The sequence below is a fragment of the Vigna unguiculata genome, chromosome 9 (assembly GCF_037176805.1).
Source record: "Vigna unguiculata cultivar grain cowpea cultivar isolate G323 ecotype 2 chromosome 9, ASM3717680v1, whole genome shotgun sequence".
Classification (NCBI taxonomy): Eukaryota; Viridiplantae; Streptophyta; class Magnoliopsida; order Fabales; family Fabaceae; genus Vigna; species Vigna unguiculata.
This window is the reverse complement of record NC_140800.1, coordinates 33352098-33375263: the sequence shown is the minus strand read 5'-3', so window position 1 is coordinate 33375263 and position 23166 is coordinate 33352098. Positions and strand designations below refer to the sequence as shown.

At 32.6% G+C, this 23166-nt stretch overlaps 1 protein-coding gene and 2 pseudogenes across 2 annotated transcripts; 1 reads left to right on the top strand and 2 right to left on the bottom strand.

The window, feature by feature from the left end:
• Nucleotides 1-937: 937 nt before the first annotated feature.
• SR34A (SER/ARG-rich protein 34A) lies at nucleotides 938-6762 on the bottom strand. 2 transcript variants are annotated; one of them, XM_028049311.2, is made up of 13 exons: nucleotides 6531-6762; nucleotides 5348-5460; nucleotides 4774-4839; nucleotides 4592-4666; nucleotides 4392-4515; nucleotides 4000-4046; nucleotides 3865-3922; nucleotides 2283-2332; nucleotides 2150-2206; nucleotides 1816-1895; nucleotides 1656-1727; nucleotides 1540-1576; nucleotides 938-1227 (listed from the first exon to the last, which is right to left on the bottom strand). In XM_028049311.2, exons 2-13 carry the CDS (start codon nucleotides 5432-5434, stop codon nucleotides 1207-1209), a joined length of 774 nt encoding a protein of 257 aa, XP_027905112.1. In that variant the 5' UTR covers nucleotides 5435-5460; nucleotides 6531-6762; the 3' UTR covers nucleotides 938-1206. The 2 variants fall into 2 exon arrangements, with proteins under 2 accessions (XP_027905112.1, XP_085523175.1); XM_085667049.1 differs by having other exon boundaries at nucleotides 1656-1724.
• Nucleotides 6763-14965: 8203 nt separating this feature from the next.
• LOC146883924 (secreted RxLR effector protein 161 pseudogene) lies at nucleotides 14966-15757 on the top strand (annotated as a pseudogene).
• Nucleotides 15758-20061: 4304 nt separating this feature from the next.
• Nucleotides 20062-21433, bottom strand: LOC146883923 (uncharacterized; annotated as a pseudogene).
• Between the last annotated feature and the right edge of the window lie 1733 nt (nucleotides 21434-23166).

The following is a 23166-nucleotide window of genomic DNA, read 5'->3' as shown; positions in this document are numbered from 1 at the left end:
CTTGGAGATATTAACCAAATCTACTGAAAACATGAATAAGTAAATATAAAATAGAAAAATTGAAGCTAGCAGTAGCATGGTATGGAAAATGTGTTTGAAGAAGGTAACATAAATAATAATGAGAATGTCCAATTAAAAGAATGAAAAAAATGTGAATCTTCACTTTTACAAGTTATGTATTTTAATTTATATTAGAAATCAAAGCATACAAAGTGTCTCACTCTTCAAAGTTTTTGATGATAATAATATGCATGTGTAGAAGAGAAGTGTTCCTTCAAACCTAAGATATTATTGTATAATTTTAGACACGTCTAAATGTTTTTGAAAAACTGAAGTCTAACCTCTAGGTAGATTTAATACAACTAACGTGCCTACGTAATAGGAGTGTCCAACTTCATGAACGTCCAAACTCTAATATCTAAAGCGCTTACAGCCCTATGTTTATTTTATCTAAGGTTTCTTATGTATTCAACTTCTTATTAACCCTAAATGCTTGAGATCTTTGTACTTTCTCTAAAATTTTGAACTCTTTTAACTATTTTATTGAAGCAAGATTTTCTAACAAGTATAACCTAAAAAAAAGTTAGCTATGACAGTAAAAAAAATAATTAAAGAATGGATGAAATATAGGTTTCTAAGATGGATATTACCTACTTTTCTTGTGAGATTTTTTTTTCTCTCTTTACAAAAAAAATATAACAACCTATAGATATATATTTTATGAAAAGATTTATGTGAAAATGAAGACTCAACTATAATTAAATTCCAAAATAATGTTATATTGCACATAACTTTGATTTTATTCAACAAAATATAAAAAAATGTAAAATGAAAAAAAAAATATTAATCTCATAATATTAAGTCTTTTTAAAAATATTTCCATTCATTTCTTTCATACCAAAACATGCCAGTGTTACCAAACCGTTGACGAGGCAGCTGATATAAAAATGAAATTATACTTCGCAAGTGTTAACAATTGTCAAAGCAACTTTATAAAAGGTACAACCGCAACCGCTAGGCTAATATCGAACATTTTTGTTTGAATGAAACAACACAATAACCGAACTGGTAAACATTTACCAAGAAACAGCCTAGGTACATCACAAGTTTGCCCTTAGAACAATTCAGATCAACTTAAATATAATTCTGATACTGCCTAGACCGGGGACAATATCTCCAGAGAACCACCTGCGTCATTTTAGAAATTCATCCACTACCTGACAGCACCTACAAAAAAATAGTTCAATGCTGTCAATAAACACAGATTATTCATTTATGGTTTCATCATGTAAACTCAAACAGGGAGGAATAATCAAAAATTGTGTAATTTACTACAAAAATTACACTTAATATGTTTTTCATAAAACATACTACAATTTAGATTTGAACAAAAGAAAAACAAGACGAACAAAATTCTGAATACATAAAACATGCTAAATCCTCAAATACATACGGATTCATCAGAAGACTTGCAAAATTATGTCATGTTCCGAGTTCACAACAGAAATATTATATTTTAAATTTTTAAATCAAAAATACCTGGCGAGGAGATCCAGACCGTGAGCGTGATCTTGGCCTGCATAATTCAATGAAAAACTCAGATGCATGTAGAAGGTATTGCAGACAATTTACTCAACATAGTATGTTTTACATACCTTGAAGATTTGATGGGTGATGCTGATCGTGATCTGGATCGTGACCTAGACACAGAACGCTCCACGGATCTACTGTAGAATGAAATGAAACAGGTTTTCCATGAGTAAAAGTAAAATGTCTAAAGGCTATTTGGCAATGAAATTTAACAAAAGAACTCACCTTCTGGCCCTTTTCGGACTTCTACTCCTGCTGGGGCTTCTGCTGCGGCTCCTAGAACGACTGCCCTCATACTTTCTCACCTGCACAAACACCAGTAATTTTTTGTCCAGTAATCTATATTAAAATGATAACAATCCACAAATCACTTTTCACAAAATCTCAAACCTTAGAATAATCAAGCACCCTCATGCGTACGGGTTACAAAATCATTTTATAGGGAAAAGAGGCAAAAGAAAGAGTACAAGATCTTTAAGCATGTCGAAAGGATGCTTGAATTAATATATGCCAGCTATTGAAGAATTCCTTTAGATATAACTTTAGGATGAGAAATTACCCGAATATAGGCTCGTGCCCAAGGATTTCTAAACTCGGTGTCATCCAGTTTCCGAATCTGTAAAGGTGTGTTAGAAAACGGAAAGAAGAGTAGAGCAGTAATTTTGGTATCAATAACTGGATGAAGAACTTACAGCATACTTCATGTCGTCATAATTAGTGTAATCAACAATGCCAAAAGTCCCTAAACATAGAACAATAGTATGAGCGATATACACTAAAACTACATTTTAAAAGTGTGTCAGAATAGGTATACATTTGCAGAATAGAAAGCTAAAAGTAAACGATTTGATATTCACACACAAAAGGCTAGTGTAAAAGTTGAGACACTTGCTCGAAAAGAGCCCCAGAATGGTGATTTCTGTACCCATGATAATAATTAAATCTATATTAAATACTCAATTTCATAGACTCCAAACCAGGGTTGATAAATTATCTGCTCAAAAAGTAGGCTGCTTTGTGCAATAAAGCCTTAATATAACAGATTAACTGGGATGCTTGATGTCTATTAATACAACGCCAGTGATGCATGAATGAATTCATACAAAAGGATATCAAGTGTTCATGGCCCTAAACTGCACACATTCTATCATAAAAATTGCAATTTTCCAACTTTATATAACTACAACCAACACAACAATACGAGTTGAATAATGTAAGGTGATCTGAAATTATACAGCAAAATACTTGACCATTCAACACCCTTCATGCTAAATAAAATTCTATAATACGTAAAATTCATTCGAGGCTTCTTATCAGCCATCACCATGAGAAAAAAATAACGCAGACACTTCTACATTCATCCGTCACCCCTTATCACCAAGAAAAAACAAAAACCGAGGCTTCTTCTCCCATCAAACACCAACTCCTTCTCACCCAATCATTGTGTCCCAGCAGTTGCAGAAAACACAGATTAAAGGCTGTCTACCAATGCCAGAGGTCACAGCCCATCTGGCAAGATGCAAATAGAGGAAGCAGCCACAAATCACTTCAATGCAACAGCCCTTAGAGGAGTGGCAATGTCACAACACAACACATTGGCGCAGTAGTTCAACTACTGTCTGTGATTTACAATTAAAGAAAGGCAATCCTCAACCTAGACTTTAATTTCCTTGGCAAGGTATTATGCATTCAATAAAGAATTACATACAAAAGCAGCAGGGTAAAATTTATATCCTGAATGATTGTTTAGGTCAAGATTCCCACTATTTAAAGCACTCACTGGGCTCTTTGTTAACCTTGGAGGCAGTGAACATCACAATTGCGCAATGGCACATTTAACATTACTCAGCCTATGAATTGTGGACTCCAAACTAATAATAATTCAAAAAATAATACAAAGATACATATACTGATTAGAACGTGTTGCAAGTTAATAGTGGAAATATGTTATATTTTCCCGCATGCCCTCTGGCACCATTATAAAGCAAACCCGTAGAAGACATAAAACAACAAATTTGGATGTCCTTGCCTAATTAAGAGTTTCATGTCCATTTTACAATGCTTCATTTCTTCAATCATATTAATTTAAAACATTAGACCCCACATCGCATTAACGTTCAAGATTGTGACATTCAAACCCCTGGGATCTTATAATATATTTTAATTTTCATAAAGAAGATGAAGATAGCAGGTGCTAAAACAAACAAATATTACTTATAACTGTATCAATGTAATCAGTAATTTAGCAAAACAAAAACCGAAATGAAGGTGTACCTTCACTATCACGAGAAACCTCAGCAAAACAAACATCCCCAGCTTTTCGCATATGATCCTGAAACCGAATATCATAACATTGTGAGGTGGGAACAATTTGAGTCGTAAAGTTTACAAGCATTAAGATTATGATACCTTCAAATCTTGCCAGGATGCAGAAGATGGGAGTCCACGAACAATAACTGCAGACGAAATAAAAACTTACCAAAATGCTGTGTGCAAAATATGAAAAGTTCAACTACAGTTGATTTATGAATACGTATTAAACAACTATTTCATATAAATTATGAACCATAAAAAATCAAAGAGAAGGCAAACAAAAAATGTTTCTCAAAATGAAAAATCCATAAAACTTGGCACCAACATTTAAGCATAAAGACTGAAAAATTAATATAATTAAAAAAGATACACAAACAAACAAAGGATAACTAAATGGACGAATGTGCAGTCTGGAGAAAAATAAGTAGCAATGCTCCCTATCCTTCACTATAAAAAACAAGATTACACCAAAAGCACAATGGGCATACCTCGAAATTCAGAATGGCGTGAGATGCCAAAACGACCGCCACCAGCTCCTCCACCCCCACCACTTCCTCCATATCCCCGTCGATCACTTGACGATGGCCCTCTACCTCCATGAGCAAGCTCCACCTGCAACCAGAACATATGAGACATAACATTATAGAGGAATTTACCTCAGAAACCAAAAGTTGGAACAGCTCCTTACCCTTAACCGACAACCGTCAAAGTTGTATCCATCTCTACCTCGAATTGCATCTTCAGCATCTCGAGCATTATCAAACTAGCAACCCAACAAACAATAAATGATCAAATGGTATAAGAAAAAAAAAACACATGGACAGGAGGATAAATACCTCAACTAGTACTAAATATAGAAAAGAAAAATACCTCAACAAAACAATAACATGGAGGGCGGGGAGGAATCTTCAATTCAATATCCATTATACGACCATACTGTAGTGAGAATAACATTGCAACACAGCTACATTAGTACACAACTATCAACTCCACTTATAAGAACTTAACTGTGAATTATATTAAAATGAACTAAACATGTAATTGCTACAAATGAAGGACGCAAGTGTAAAGCAGATTTAGTAAATATAAACTATCAAAGGTAAACAAGGTCCATAACAAGAAAATATACAAATATGCTGGTCAAACATCATTTTTCCTTGTTCAAAAGTCATCATAAGAGTAGTATTCCATAATGGCTATTCATCAGTTAAAATAATCTCTAAATTGATTTCACTTTTTTTAAAATGAGTATGCGAATAAAAATGGTTCTAGTAAGGAAACTCACATTTCAAATTCTTCAAAAGAACTGGGAGAGAATTCCAGATAATGGGTCAACTTAAATTATATGTAGAAATATTCAGGAGGACCAAACAAACTGAACATGCACAAAATATAATCTACAGGATGCAACTAGTATATTGCACAAGAAAAGTAAAAATCTAACCTTGTAGAAGAGATCTTCAATTTCTGACTCTCTTATGTCAGAAGGCAGGTTTCCGACATAAATTGTGCGAGAAAACCGGCCACTCATGTTTGATAGTTATGCAGTCTGCTTGTCTACAAACAAAATTTGAAGCTCATCAGCAAAGTGGAGGACGTCTCTAGCTTTTTTAAAGCCTAGGCAAAAACCTAACATTTCTACTTATCATCATCATTACTCCAATGATTACACAAAAAATAAATAAAACCAAAACTATGAAGCAAACCAAGAGAGCAATCCTTGAGGTGAGCCGTGCTCCACAAGCTCCATTGCTCATTTGCTCCAAGATGCTCCAAAGCTATAACAATATTGAAACTAAATTGGATCTCCTCATCCTTTCCAGTATTTTAGCAGGCATACATCTTCTGAGTGAGCAAGAATCTCCAATAATTTTAAAAAAATAACCATAACTCCACCCCGATTCTCCCATTCCCTTTCTATATCCCTATGTTTGAGTGCAAAGCTCATATTTGTCCAAGCGCTTGTCATCTATCATAAAGAAAGCATTGATGTCATGAGATCAAATTAAGATCGACATAGACTTAAACCTTACTCAGCTCTCTTTTTAACAGCATTGAAAAATCATCCCTGGCAAAAATTCGCAACATGACCTCTTATTGTAATGGTATATACTAGTTAAATCAACTTAATTGTCCTGAATGTGTAGTGGGACTACAATTCTCTACCCTCCCTGTCTGAAACACACGCTTATGTACACAAACCATTTACAGAGGAACACTGTTTGTTTGAATTATTATGGCAACCCTCAGAAGTTACAACGAAGAAACCGCTAACCAGGTTCTTGAACCACTTCTAAAGATTTTCACCCCCAGTGAATAACAACCTTAGCAATCAAATCAGGTAGTTTGGAGTATGCTAACTCCCTTAAAGATAACTCGAACAAACGACTAAAAAAAAAGTGAGAGAAAATCGTAAGATTAAAACCTAACTATTGAGCAAAGACCTCAGAAATATGCCCACAACAACCCATGTTGTGTACGTCATGAAAAATAAATAAAAAGAATCCAAAACCTACCGAAGGAATCAAAGTCAAAACCCTAATTGTACAGTTGGTCACTCAAATCAAATAGAGGCATGCTAGAAGTGTAAATTCAGAAAGACAAGAATAATTCGATGAATGTCATACCAGAAACAGAGAAGGAACGGCTAGAGGACCCAATCGAACCGTTCTTCTTGCGGACGAGGCTGAAGGTGAGAAACACGATACTTCCGATGAGGAGAGAGCAGAGCAGCGTAGGTGGTAAAAGTGTAGGGTTGAACCAATTTATGGACCCAAAAGGGGTTTGGACCTCCACCACAGACAGCGCTGGCCCAATTCTACTCTTCAAAAGTGAAAATAATCAATTAATAATGTAAGAAAATGGATAAAACTACAATCTATTAATAACACATTTAAAAAAATATATATATATCTTGCTCTTATAAAGACCTTTTCTAATTTCTATAAATTCTGTGTTATCCTTAATAAATATTATGAGTATAATATTTTGTGTTTTGTATTAATAAATAACGAGAGAGAGAAAATTAAAGATTATTACTCATTACATTGGTACCATATTTCCTGAATTTAGTTAACTTCTTTTATTTAGTTATATGTCGGAAGGTCTTCGTATGTTACACATGTTACCATTAAATAGTCTTCATTATTTGTGTAGTTATTCTTAAACTAAAATTTATCAGTACTTTTACTATTTTATTTGTATTTTTTAATTTATAACATAGAAACTGATTCTTTCAGGATAACTTATTAAGTACTAACTTTCCATAAAAAGTAGGAGTATGTACAAATTAATGAAATATATCATTCATGGTTGAGGAAGGAGATTAAGTAGTAATTATAAAGTTTGAACGAATTTATTTATCTACATCAAATTTTGAATTTTGAATGCAGAATATCTAGTTACATGCGCACTAAATTAAGTAGTAATTATAAAGTTTGAACGAATTTTTATGTATAACATCTATATTAATCATGTTGTTTAGATCATCATTGGGAGAAATTATGCTAAAACAATATAGTTAATAAAGGATATTATTTTTTTGTAACTTTTTTTTTACAGACAAACTCCTTATAGTTTTACTCTATATGTTTTGTAAATGTCTTTTACGTACATTTCTTTATTTCTTTTTTGTCTTTAAACTCGATTAAACTTATTTTATTTGTTTTACCATGCATAAAAAAATTATCGACAACAATATTGTAACAAATTATAAAAATTAATCAAATTGATTGATCTTTTATGGACATATTATTTATTTATTTAATAATACTTTTAATATTTATTATAGTAATTAATTTTTTATTTTTTATTATTATAAGAAAAAAGTGGAACCTTCACTAGTGTATTACTATGTATATAAACAAGTTAACTTATAAGTTAGTTTAATCAAATATTTCGATTGTTTATTTAATGATATTTTTTTCACTCCTCTTCGTGGTTTCTTCTTTATAAATTATTTAAAAAGTTTAACTTATTCATAAATCAAATTTTTGAATTACACATTTTAGAAACATGTTTTGAATTATACAACTAAGAATACATTTTAAATTGTGTAATTATATTATTATTACATAATTTAAAATATAGTTTTAAATTTAGAAATGCATCTTAAAATATGCAAAATAAAAATACATTTTGGACAGTAAAATATAATGCGTTTACAAATTATATGATCCATGTTGGACAATTCAAAATATATTTCAAATTTAAAAATAGATTTTAGATTATACAATAAAAAAATGAGTTAACTGTATTTTTAAATAAAAAATTATGATATGAAATTGAATTTTGTTTATGTTCAAAATTTTGATATAATTTTATTCCTAAACATCAAAAATAATTGACGTACTCCTTATCACCAAACAACCTAAAGATTTGATTTTGTGACAAATAGTGTTGCCACACGCGTTGTCACGTGTTGACACATGATCACATGTGTGTGTCGCCGTGTTGACACGTGTGTGTCGACGTTTTGACACTTGTTTTCATATATTGACCCATGTGTATTTGTTCATGTGTTGACATGTATATCCAATTGTCCCTAACTTTTTTCGGTGCTAATATATCTTTATTAAATTGATTGAAAAAAATATGTTTGAGCAGAAATTTTAATTAAAACATTGTGGGTGACTATTAGTTTCTATTGGTACTTAAAATGATATTTAATGAGCTAAAAAATTAAATAAATCATATTTTTTTAGGAAAAAAAATAATGGTTAGCTATCTCTATTATCTTAATTTCTATCTTTTGTTTTCTCTCTATGTGATTTTTTATCTACTTATTCTTCTCCTTAACTTCTTGTTTTCTTCTTGAATATTACTTTAGTAGTTCAATTTGATACATTAGTCAATACATATTTTATTCTCACATGTCATGCGTTGTGCATGTGTCTTAGTGTCTACATTTCAAATGGTAGAAGGAATTAGTGTTATATTTTATATAATTTTATTATATAAAATTATTATTCTCTATGTTATTATTATTATAGATTAGCATTAATAATAAATTAAGTTATTTGTTAATATTAATTATTGTATGGGTAATATATATAATTTTGGGTATTCTGATTGGGATTGGATTGTTTAATAAATAGTCTGTGATAGGCTTGAATAATCAAATACATTTTGAGAGGTCCATGGTCTCTGCTGAGGGGTTATAAAACTGATGCCCATTAGTCAGTTTTTAAGTAACAACGTAAAACACTCTTACTTTTGAGAATACCTATTAGAAAGAGAACAGTAGCATCTCATATTACGTGCTTCCGTGAATCCTTCATTCATTCCAGGTACACAATTTTTAACTCATACTTGAATATATTGTATTATTGTATCTTATACATGTTTTATTTCTATCAATTGGTATAAGAGCCTATAAGATACAAAATATAGTTATTCTTTTGGAAAGTGTGTCATAATTTTCATAATCGTTCATTCTTACGGAAGACCTTAACTTTTGATTGCATTCAAAATTTGATTAAGGAGTTTAATTTTTTATTAATTATTGGTCTGATGTGGTTTAATTAATATTATCAAAGCACCAAATTTGGAATCTTAATTAGGAGTAAAATCCCCTTTTTGGAATTTCACGATCTGTGCTCGAGAGATTTTTTATTGTTTATCAAAACCTAATATATCAATATCAATTGTTTTTTGGATAAATCAATATTCGAAATCAAAGCCCCAAATCATTGTGCATCACGTTTCAAAGCCCCAAATCAAAGCCAGGTTTCTCCCGTTTGACCACCAACCGTTTACATTTTCTCTTTCACGAGAAATGTTTGACACTACATCACGACGGTGCTCGATCTGCGTGGTGACGGTCTGCGTTATGCACAGCAGCAGTGAACGTCGTTTTTGTCGCAAAACAGTGGTTCACGTCGACGTTATGCGCAACAGTGGTTCACTGTGGATGATGGTCACTTTTGTTGGCTTAAGTTTCGCACCAATGGCCCACGTGCACTAGATTTATGTACCAAATTTATGTACATCTTTTTGAATCTTTTAAAACAATGAACACTGCATTGACTATAGGAAAAGAACCCCGTAACTACGGGAATAATAATAACAATTAATAATATAATTATATTTAGGTTTAATTATGCCTTTGGTCCCTATTTTGGAGTCAAAATCTCAAAATGGTACCCAAATTTTTAAAAGTCTCAAATTGGTCCCCTTTTTTGTTAAAACGTCTCACGTTTGCCATTTCCATTAAGTCAAGGTTGACGTCGTTAGAGGGAGTGCCACGTGTCAATTCCTCGATTTTTTGAATTTTTAATTATTATTTTTTTATTTTTTATTATTTTTAATTTTTAATTTTTTTTAAAAATAAAAAAATTGCCACGTATCAAGCTATCATCGTGCCACGTGGCAGTGACAGAGTGATGTGGCAGTGACATGTGTTAGTATTACACCAGGTGTCATTTCCTTAGTCTCAATTTGGTCCCTTTATTTTAATTTGTCTCAATTTAGTCCAAATTTTTGTAAAAATTAGCAATTTTGTCCCTCTCCAAATTGAAATTAAATTAAATTTTTATATAAATGTACACAAATATTTCCATCAAAATTGATATTTCAAGTAAATATTTTTAACCAAATTAAGTTCATTTAATTAATATTTTACATTGAACTTTATTTAAAATTGTTTAAAAGTTGTTAATAGAAAATAATGTTAATAGAAAAAAATTCATAAATTAACTAGTTCATGTAACAATAAAACAAATATAAATTTAAAATTTGAAAACAATTTTAAGTAAAGTTGAATGTGAAACATAATTTTAAATAAACTTAGCTATGTTAAAAATATCAATTTGAATAAAAATATCAAATTTAATAAAAATATTTGTATAACATTTATATACAATTAATTTTTGTTTCAATTTGAAGAGGGACAAAATTGCTCATTTTTACAAAAATTGGGACTAAATTGAGACAAATTTAAATAAAGGGACTAAATTGAGACTAAGAAAATGACACCTGGCATAATACTGACACGTGTCATTGTCACTGCCACTGCCACGTAGCACGATGACAGCTTGACACGTGACAATTTTTTTGATTTTTTTTTAAAAAAATTCAAAATAAAAATAATAAAAAAATTATAAAAAAATCGAGGAACTGACACGTGGCACTCCTTCTAACGGGGTCAACCTTGACTTAATGGAAAGGGCAAACGTGAGACCTTTTAACAAAAAAGGGAACCAATTTGAGACTTTTAAAAATTTTGGTACCATTTTGAGATTTTGACTCTAAAATGGGAACTAAAGGCATAATTAAACCTTATATTTAATAATAATAAAATAATTAATTAATTAATTAAATTAATAATAATAATTATTATTATTATTATTTCATGCATTATATAATTTATTATATTTTTGTTAAGCATGATATAATTTTATATAATTGTTAACTCACCTATCGTAGGTACAGTTGTATGAAATTTTGTGGGAATAATATAATTTAAATATTTTATTAATTAATTTGATATTACATTAATATTAATTATACCCTATCGATATTTTATTATTAATGCATTTTACTTTTCTTGATACAATGTATTTTTTGAATTTTATTATGTCAATTATTTGTCTTGTACCCTATCGGTATTAGATTTCTTTTGACATGAGATGTGCATTGTATTTTATTATATTTCTTAATTATTATGATCAGGGACCCTTAGGCGGGATCATAGTGAATGAGAAATAATTTGATATCATAGGCATATGTTGTTGTGTATTCAGAAACATTTATTTTGTTTATTTACACAATAAATGTGTATTAAATGTTTCTTTGTTATTTTGATACCAGCTTCTTTGCCTATGCCATTGACTTCGATCAAAACTTTAAATTGGACAAATTTTGAGGACTGGAAAGAATCTTTGGATTTGTATCTAGCAATTACCAACATGGATTTTTCCTTGAGAGAAGCAGAACCTTCAGCTCTTACGCCTGAGTCCACTATTGTCCAGAGAGCTTCTCGTGAAAAATGGGAACACTCGAACAGGATGTGCTTGATGGTGATGAGATATACCATGGAGAAGTCTATTCGACAGAGCATTCCAGATAATGACAATGCTAAGGATTTTATGAGATCAGTTGGTGAGAAGTTTAAAACTTTTGATAAAGCTCAAAAGGGTCAATATCTGTCACTTCTTGAGAAGACCAAATATGATGGTGTTAGTGGTGTTCGTGAGCATATGATGAAGCTTGTGCACTATTATAACAAACTCAAATCTCTAAAGGTAGATCTTGGTGATAGTTACTTGATTTGGCAGGTTATGGAATCTCTTCCTTCTCAGTTTGATGTGTTGAAGACTTCTTACAACACTCAAAAGGAAGAATGGACAATTGATGAAATGATAGCTATTATTTCTCAAGAGGAAGCATCGATTAAAAACATCAAGTCTCATAGTGTGCAATTTACAACTACTACTTCAAGCACTAAACCTATGAAAAAGGGCTTCAAAGGTAAATCTCGTCCTGAAAAAGGGAACACATGGAAAGCATAAGTGGTTTTGGAGCCTAAGAAGAAGTACTTCAAGGGAATTTGTGCCTATTGTAAGAATTTTGGACACAAGCTAGCTTATTGTTATATTCTTAAGAAGAAGAATGCTGATAAGGAAGGTATACTCTTATATGCTCTAGCTTGTTTTGAATCTAATGTTATTGATGTTCCTCCCAATTCTTGGTGGTTAGACTCGGGTGCTACTATTCATGTTGTGAATTCTTTATAGGGGTTCACAAGTCTGAGAAAACCAAGTGATGTCGAGTCCAAGATGATCATGGGAGATGGAGCTAGAGCACTAGTTGAAGACATAGGAGTAGTTTCTTTAAATTTACCTTCTGGACATGTTTTGTTATTAAAAGACGTTGTTTATGTACCTTCTATGAGAAGGAATTTTATTTCAGTTTCAATTTTGGACAAATGTGGCTACACTTTTGAATTAGGCAATGGTAAACTTGTTGTTTATTTTAATTCAATTATTGTTGGCTCAGGAGTTTTATATGATGGACTTTACATGCTGAATATGAATGATATGTCTGTTAATTATGTTATTGGACATAAGCGTAGTAGAGTTGATGAAAATTCCTCTATGTTGTGGGATAGACGTCTGGGACATATTTCTAGACCTCAGATTGAGAGGTTGATTAAAGAGGGTATTATGCATGATCTGGATTTTTCTGATTTTGATACTTGTGTTGATTGCGTTAAGGGCAAGCTTACCGCAAAAGTAAGGAATACAGGAGCAAACATGAGGGATAATGTGTTGGAGCTTATTCATACTGATATATATGGACCTATCACACCCACTTCCATGGGCGGATATAGGTATTTTATTACGTTTATAGATGATTATTCCCATTTTGGTTGGATAGATCTCCTACAGGAAAAATCAAGTTCCTTGGATGCTTTTAAGTCTTTCAAAGCTGCTATTGAGTTGAAAACAGGAAAAAGGATAAAATGTGTAAGGTCTGATAGAGGTGGAGAGTATTATGGCAGATATGATGAGACTGGAAGAAATCCTGGACCTTTCGCTAGATTTCTTGATGAATGTGGTAAGCTCAGTATACTATGCCTGGTACTCCTCAGCAAAATGGTGTTGCAGAAAGGAGGAATCGCACTCTTTTAGAGATGGTGAGATGCATGTTGAGTCATTCCTCTTTACCAGATTTCCTTTGGGGAGATGCTTTAAGGACTGTTGTGTATATCCTTAATCAAGTACCTAACAAGTCTGTTTCAAAGACTCCTTATGAACTCATGTCTGGGAAGAAGCCAAGTTTGAGACATTTCCATGTGTGGGGTTGTAAGGCGGAGGTGAGGCCTTATAAGCCTCAGTTAAAAAAACTTGATCTCAAGACTGTCAGTGGGTTCTTTATTGGTTATTGTGTGGGTTCTCGTGATAACATGTTTTATTGTCCTTCTCACTCTATGCAGGTTATTGAGTCTGACCGTGCGGTATTCTTTGAGGATGATTTGGACAGTGGGAGCAATACACCACGGCCAGTTACTTTTAGAGAAGACCGTGTTGTTATTCCCGTGCCATCCATTTATCTTCCTGCAGATAATGTCATTCCAGTTGTCCGTGATGAAAATGAATTTGTTCCAGATCTTGTGGATGCCACATCACCTGTAGTAGATGAGCAAGTTCATGATGATGTTGTTGAAGAAATTTCTTTGAGGAGATCTCAAAGAGTACGCAGGTATTCTATATCTGATGATTATCTAGTGTATCTTCAAGAGCATGAATATGATGTAAATAATGTTGATGATCCTACTACTTTTGAATAGGCTATCTCTAGTTCTCATGGTGATGATTGGTTAAATGTTATGCATGATGAGTTAGCTTCTATGGCCCATAATGATGTTTGGGATCTTGTGGATTTGCCACTAGGTTGTAAACCAGTTGGGTGTAAATGGGTCTTCAAGACTAAGCGTAGTCCAGATGGAAAAGTTGAAAGGTATAAAGCCAGACTTGTAGCAAAAGGCTATAGTCAGAGGGATGGCATTAATTATAAGGAGACTTTCTCACCAGTCTCTACTAAGGATGCTTTTCGTGTTGTTATGGCTTTAGTAGCTCATTTTGATTTGGAGCTTCATCAAATTGATGTCAAAATAACTTTTTTGAATGGAGATTTATTTGAAGAAATGTATATGGTTCAACATGATGGTTTTGCTAAAAAAGGCAGGGAGCATTTGGTTTGCAGGTTGAAGAAGTCTATTTATGGACTAAGACAAGCTTCTAGGCAATGGTATTTGAAATTTGATCAGGTGGTCACTTCTTTTGGCTTCAAGGAAAATGTCTCAGATCAATGCATTTACTTGAAGAATAATGGGAGCCATTTCATCATTCTTGTTTTATATGTTGATGATATTCTTCTTGCTAGTAGCAATGTTGAACTTTTGATTGAGACAAAATTTATACTAAATAGCCACTTTGATATGAAGGACCTTGGTGATGCTTCTGTTGTTCTGGGCATTTAGATCTCTCGTGATAGATCACGTGGCATTCTTGGTTTGTCTCAAAGAGAGTACATTGATAAAGTCCTTAAGAGGTTTAACATGCATTCTTGCTCCTCATGTGCATCACCTGTTCAAAAAGGTTACAAATTCTCCAAATCTCAGTGTCCTCAAAATGATAATGACAAAGTTGAAATGAAAAAAATCCCATATGCTTTCGCTGTTGGTAGTTTAATGTATGCTCAAGTTTGTACTCGTCCCGATATTGCTTTTGCTGTTAATGCTTTAGGGAGATACTTGAGTGATCCAGGTTTGGATCACTGGAAAGCTGTTAAAAAGGTCTTTATATATTTGCAGGGAACTAAGGATCATATGTTGACCTTTAAGAAGTCTGATCAACTTCAGGTCATTGGTTATTCTGATTCTAATTTTGCTGGTTGCCCTGACGACCAAAAGTCTACTTCTGACTTTATTTTTATGATGGCAGGAGGAGCCATTTCTTGGAAGAGTGTTAAACAAACTCTTACAGCTACTTCCACTATGGAGGCAGAGTATGTTGCTTGTTATGAAGCTACTTGTCAAGTTGTGTGGCTTAAAAATTTGATTTCTGGCTTTCAAATTGTTGAAAGTATTTCTAGGCCACTTGTGATATATTGTGACAACACTGCTGCCGTCCATTTATCTCAAAACAACAGAAGTTCTACTCGCTCAAAGCATTTTGATATAAAATTTCTATTTGTTAGAGAGAAAGTTTTGGATTATCAAACTCGGATTGAGCATACTGCTACAGAAAATATGTTAGCAGACCCACTAACTAAAGACTTATCTGCTAGAGTTTTTCAAAATCATGTAACTCATATGGGTGTGGTTAAGTCTTTTGATATATTGGGTTAGTGGGAGTCTGAGATTTACACTTTATATTATTATGTTTTCATGAGATGTAAATTTGTCCATGACGTCAGTTTCGTTACATCTTTTCTCTTTCTACATAGAGAATTTATGAACCATTTTGGGATCACATATTTATCATGTTTGTTTTTATTCTATATATTATCCATTATTTAAGAAATCTAAGCATATGGTAAGTATCCCTATCAGATATTATCTTTGTGATTCATGTTTATATTTCTTAATTGGTATTTGTACTTATGTTGCAATTGATGTAATTAATTTATTTATTAATGTTATCCAAGTGGGAGAATGTTATATTTTATATAATTTTATTATATAAAATTATTATTCTCTATGTTGTTATTATTATGGATTAACATTAATAATAAATTAAGTTATTTGTTAATATTAATTATTGTATGGGTAATATATATAATTTTGGGTATTTTGATGAACGACCCGTGATAGGATTGGATTGTTTAATAAACGGTCTGTTATGGGCTTGAATAATCAGATACATTTTGAGAGGTCCTTGGTCTCTGCTAAGGGGTTATAAAATTGATACCCATTAGTCAGTTTTTAAGTAACAACGTAAAACACTCTTACGTTTGAGAATACCTATCAGAAAGAGAACAATAGCATCTCATACTACGTGCTTCCATGGATCCTTCATTAATTCCAGGTACACAATTTTTAACTCATACTTGAATATATTGTATTATTGTATCTTATACATATTTTATTTCTATCAATTAGTTCACACTTCTTCCTTTTCGGTGTGCATCATATCAGGTCAAATGCTAAAAGTCAAAAAATGAAAACTTTGTTATTATTATTCACTTAGTATGTCTTTTGTAAATACTTGTTGTATTTTTCTTTATCAAATTATAATTATCTTTAGTAGTATTATATATATGATAGTTTTTTATTTCATAATATATATATATATATATATATTTATATTCTTGAAAACATAAGGGAATAATTGTTTTATTCCTTATTGATGATTATTAGGTCAACTGACCTATTTAAACATATACATATGTAACGAACCATATACTTAGAAAGAATAAATCCCTATAACTACGGGATTTTATTCTTATTACAATCTTCCTAATATTAAAACAAAATCTCAACTAATTAAAACGCAATAAATAAAAAATCTACAATTCATGTTGGCTATCGTAACAACTTGCTCCTTGACACTCCCCCTCAAGCTGGTGAATAAATATTTTTCATTCCCAACTTGGATACAATTCCTTCAAACGTGATATTGTGTAGACCTTTTGTAAGGATATCTGCAAGTTGATCTTGTGTAGATACAAAAGGAGTACAAATCAACCCACTTTCCAATTTTTCCTTAATAAAGTGCCTATCCACTTCAACATGTTTAGTCCTATCATGTTGTACTGGATTATGAGCTATACTAATGGCAGATTTATTGTCACAGTATAATTTCATAGGTTTCTCCCATCTTATCTTCAGATCATCTAGGATGATCTTTAGCCATAGAAGTTCACATATTCCTTGAGCCATGGCTCTAAATTCTGCTTTGGCACTTGATCTTGCCACGACATTCTGCTTTTTACTTCTCCAAGTCATCAAATTTCCACCAAGAAATGTGCAATATCCAGTGGTTGATCTCCGGTCCATAATTGACCCAACATAGTCTGCATTAGTGTATGATTCAATACTTAAGCTTTGGTTTTTTCTGAACAAATCCCTCTGCCTGGAGTGCCTTTTAGATACTGAATAATTCTGAATACAGCATGCAAATGTGCCTCTTTTGGTTGGTGCATAAATTGACTTACTAAGCTGACAGCAAAAGCAATGTCTGGCCTGGTATGGGATAAGTAGATGAGCCTACCTACAAGTCTTTGATACATCTTTTTATCCACAGCCACATCCTCTTCCATACTTCCTAATTTCATATTCGGATCAATCGGAGTGCTTGATGGTTTACATGTCGTTCTGCCAGTTTCCTTAAGCAAATCCATAACATATTTTTGTTGAGAAATGAAGATTCCTTTCTTAGAGTAGGCTACTTCAATTCCCAAAAAATACTTGAGTTTTCCTAGTATCTTTATTTCAAATTCTGCTGCAAGACATTCACTCAGCTTCTGCTGCTCTCTCTTGTCATCTCCGGTTACAATAATATCATCTACATAAACCAGCAAAATAGTTACTTCCCCTGAAACTGAGTGTTTGAAAAAAAGAGTATGGTCTCCCTGACTCTGTTTATAACCCAAACTTGTCATCACATTAGAAAATCTACCGAACCATGCTCTAGGAGATTGCTTTAATCCATATAAGGCCTTTTCTAGCTTGCATACAGTTCCTGAGACTGCCATTTCATCATGACTTGGGGGTAACTCCATATAAATCTCCTCTTCAAGATCTCCGTGTAGGAATGCATTCTTTACATCAAATTGTTGTAAGTCCCAACCATTATTCACTGCTAATGATAATATGACTTTGACCGTATTCATTTTTGCAACCGGAGCAAAAGTTTCCAAGTAATCCACTCCATACGTCTGTGTAAATCCTTTAGCCACTAACCTCGCCTTGTATCGTTCAATTGTTCCATCTGTTTTATACTTCACAGTAAATGCCCATTTGCACCCTATTGCCTTTTTCCTTCTAGGTAAGATAACAAGCTTCCAGGTCTTATTTTTGTTCAGTGCTTCCATTTCAACATCCATGGCTTGTTTCCATTTTCTATTAGATAATGCTTCAGATACAGAAGATGGTGTGGATATGTTATTCAGATTTGTAAGGAAAGTTTTATGGGTAGGAGAGAACTGTGTGAAGGATAGAAAATTTGATAAAGGATAAACAAGTTTTTAAGTGCATGTTCTGGTTTCCTTTCTAAGAGCAATAGGTAGGTCAATATCATTGGGTAGGCTAAGGTTTTCTTGTTGTACTTTTGAGGTTTCCAAAATTCCAGCATCACATTCATTAAACAAATTTACAGGACTAGTAGATGTTACCTCATATAGTGGTACCAGATTGGATTCTTGAACATGACTAGAAGCTGGAATGGACCTCGTTTTTCTCCTTGAATACACCAGATTTTTCCCAATTTTTCTACCATTAGTAATCTCAGTTTCAGATTGGCTTTCAATTTGTTGAGGTTCAATCTCAGGTTGAGTTTTGGTGATAGTAGTTTCGGTCTCTGGTTGTATTTCAATTTCAAGTTGGGTTGGACTATTTTCAGGTCTGTCCACGTTCACCACACCAAGATTAATTTCAGGTCTTGAGAATATTAGAAGTTCATCTTCCCTTAATGGTTCATCTTCCTTTGTTATACTCTCCCCCTGAAGATGAGATTCCTTAAAATAACTATGTTCATGAAAGGTAACATCTCTAGACATATAAAATTTTCTAGATATAGGGTGGTAACATCTATATCCCTTTTGTGTGTTTGAGTAACCTACAAAAACACATTTGACAGCTCTAGGATCAAGTTTTCCCCTTTCATTATTGTGAACATGGACAAAAGCTACACACCCAAATATTCTAGGTTGAAGTTTGTTTGAGAACTCTATGTGGGGATAGAATAAGGACAGGACCTGTATAGGACTTTGTAAATTTAGAAGTTTTGAGGGTAAACGATTTATTAGGTATGTGGCAGTGAGAATAGCTTCCCCCCAAAAAAAATTTTGGGACATGATTTTGAAAAAGAAGGGCTCTAGTATGATTTAGAAGATGCCCATTTTTTCTCTCAGCCACCCCATTTTGTTGAGGTGTGTGAACGCACGAAGACTCATGAATAATACCTTTTTTTTTGACAAAAAGAATTTAGAGTTATGTTAAAATAGTCCTTGGCGTTATCAGAAATGATTTTCTTAATGGTGACACCAAATTACGTTTTGATCATTGAGACAAAATTTATACACATGGAACTGACTTCATATTTGTGTTTTAATAAAAAAATCCAAGTAACTCTAGTACAATCATCAATAAAAGTTAAAAACCATTTAGCACCTGAAAAAGTTGGAATACTCGCAGGACCCCAGACATCAGTATGAACAAGAGAAAAAGGTTGATCACTCAATTTATTATTAATAGGAAAAGGGAGACGTCTATGTTTGGCTAACTCGCAAACTTCACAACACATACTCCCTATATCTATGTTTTTAAATAAAGAGGGAAAGATAGTTTTTACAATTTGAAATGAAGGATGCCCCATCCGACAATGGTGAAGATGAATTTTTTCTTTATCGGTCATGGCAGATTTTGTAACAAGAGAGTGACTTTTGGTAGACAAATTGGGATTTTCTATGTAATAGAGACCATTCCATTCTTTAGCACATCGAATCGTCCTCCCCAAGTTCCTGTCTTGTAAAATACACATATTGCTGTCAAATATAGCAGTACAACAGAGATCCTTTGTAAGTTTTTTAATAGAAATAAGGTTAGTGGATAATTTAGGAACATGAAGGACATTTTTTAACGTGAGGGATGGGTTTATGTGGATCTTTTCCTGTCTAGCTGCAGTTATAAGCGTTCCATTAGCTGTAGAAATTTTTTATTGCTAGGACAAGGTGAGTAGGTGGGAAAATATAGAGGTAGAGGTGTCATATGGTCTGTGGCTCCTGAATCTAATATCCACGAGTGTGAAAAGTTTGTATCTGAAACATTAAAGCCAATAGAATATGGAATCTTACTAGAATGTATCAAGGTACACATACCTGTAGACTTGTCCATCTTACTTAGAAAGGATCTTACTCTTTCTATGTCTTCGTGATTCAGTTGCCCTATCTCTTCATTCTATCTGATTACAGAATTTACTTGTCCTTGGCCTCCCCTCTTTTGGGTATGAAATCTTTGGCTGCCCCATTCTCGGTTTGGTGGTTTCCCATGTAGTTTCTAACACTTCTCCTTTGTGTGACGTGGTTTCTTGCAATAAGAACACCACACTTCTTCTTGTTTCTTTTCCCCTGCTGAAAAATTATTCTTCTTTTGGTTAACCACCATTGCCGCTCTATCTTCTACCTTCATTGTGGTACTCTCAGCAGTAGGAATTTCCAACATCATATTTCTTCTACTTTCCTCACTTCGGATAATGGCTATGACTTCATTCAGACTTGGAACTCTTTCTTTACCTAGAATTTGAATCCGAACTTGATCATATTCAGGATTTAGGCCCACTAGGAAATCATATACATGGTCTTGCTCAATATACTCATTGAGTAGAACTGAATCCTCTGAACACTTTGCTTTTATCACACGATTATGATCCAATTCCATCCACAAGGACTTGAGCTGATTAACATATTCTGTGACAGATTTGTTGCCTTGTTTAGCTCCCACAGTTTTTACCTTCACTTCATATATTTGGGAGTAGGTTTGTTCGACTACCTCCCAAATCTCTTTGGTTGAGTTTAGAAACATACACGTGTCACTAATCTCAAGTATCATAGAATTCCAAAGCCACGCCATAATCATTGAATCTTCTTCTTCCTATGATCTGAATCTGGTTTCTGTTTCACTAGGAGGATTTTCTGTAAGATGACTGCCCTTGCCTTTGCCTTTTAATATGGTTTGTGTAAGTTGGGACCACTTAAGATAGTTCTTTCCGTTGAATCTGTATGCAGAGTGAATATTCTGCAATTCTCCATTATTAGGGACAAATTTGTCACCTGAATCAGGTACAGAATTCATCGCCTCATCCATAGCAGCAAGAATAAAGGAATGGGAAAGACAAAGTGCAGTAATGAAGGCTGCAGGAAGACAATCGCAGAGTGATGAAGACTGCTTGAAGATGCAACAATGGGCTGCAGTAATAAATAAAAACAGCGTTGAAGGCTACAGTGGGAAAAAAACGAAAAACAGAGGCAGCGGTGAAACAGAACGGGTAAAGGTTGCGCAACAGTGACAACTGCGATTTAGTGTTTTGGGCTACGGTTAGAGACTCCTAGGATCAGGAGCTCTGATACTATCTTGAAAACAGAAGGGAATAATTGTTTTATTCCTTATTGATGATTATTAGGTTAACTGACCTATTTAAACATATACGTATGTAATAGACCATATACTTAGAAAGAATAAATTCCTATAACTACGAGATTTTATTCTTATTACAATCTTCCTAATATTAAAACAAAATCTCAACTAATTAAAACGCAATAAATAAAAAATGTACAATTAATGTTGGCTATCATAACAACTTGCTCCTTGACGTGTATATATATATATATATATATATATATATATATATATATATATATATATATATATATGTATGTATGTATGTATGTATGTATGTATGTATGTATGTATGTATGTATGTATGTATGTCAACTAGAAAATTTGAATCATACTATTTAAAACTCATAAAAGAATAGTTGAGACTTTAATTGTATCATAAAAATGGGTTATGGATGAATTTATTAAAATAGATAAGAAAAATAAATTAGAGAATACATACGTATGCTCTTTAAATGAATAAGATAATAACAATATAGATATAAGAGAAAGCGACAATAGAGAAAGAGAAGTAGTTAGTGACGCTGATAATTTTGATTCTCAAACCCATGATTGCGAATATGAGATTGAGAGACTAGATGATGATTCTACTATTGATGAAAATATATATGGTACAAGGCAATTGAAGAATACTTATAAAAATTTGAAAAATGTGTATTAGTAGAAGATGACCCTATTAAAATTACTTATATAGATTTTTCAAAGGATAAATATTCTAGTCACTTGAAAAATGTTTAAACCTTGAAAAATCTGTTATACATGATCGTTTGTTAGATCCTTTGGATTTATTTTTAAAATTAGATATCTTAAAGGAAATTATGGGATTGAAAAATGATAAACCAATTGATGTTATTAATTATGTGAAAATAATCAATTTTTTTTCCAAATGCATATATAACTTATAAAATAATGTTAACAAGTATAAGTTGCTTTGGTCCAAATGAGTTTTTCAAAATTAAAGATAATAAAAATTTATTTAAGATCAACAATGTTTCAACAAAGATTAAACAAATTGGTGTTATCTATAAAAAAATAAATGTTAAATGAAATTAATTACGACAAAATAAGATTATGATACATCTTAACATAAATGGTTCTATTGGTTCTAATAGTAAATAAAAAGGCATTGTTTTTAATTTTGCTTTGAGCCTTCCAAACTCTTAAGTTGTCCCTGATTGATACGTGTGTCCACGCGTTGACATGTGTGTCCACGCATTGACATGTGTGTCCACGTAAACTCATGACACACGTGACAACACCCTTTGCCACATGAGCAAATGTTTAACTTTTTTGTGTTAAGAATTGAAGTGTGAGTTTAAACTCATTGCTTTAAAGTCTTAGGTTGGAAATGATGTTAATATCTTATGTGGGCTGAGCTCAAGTCTCATTGGGTCTCTGGTGAAGTCTTTTAAAATATATTT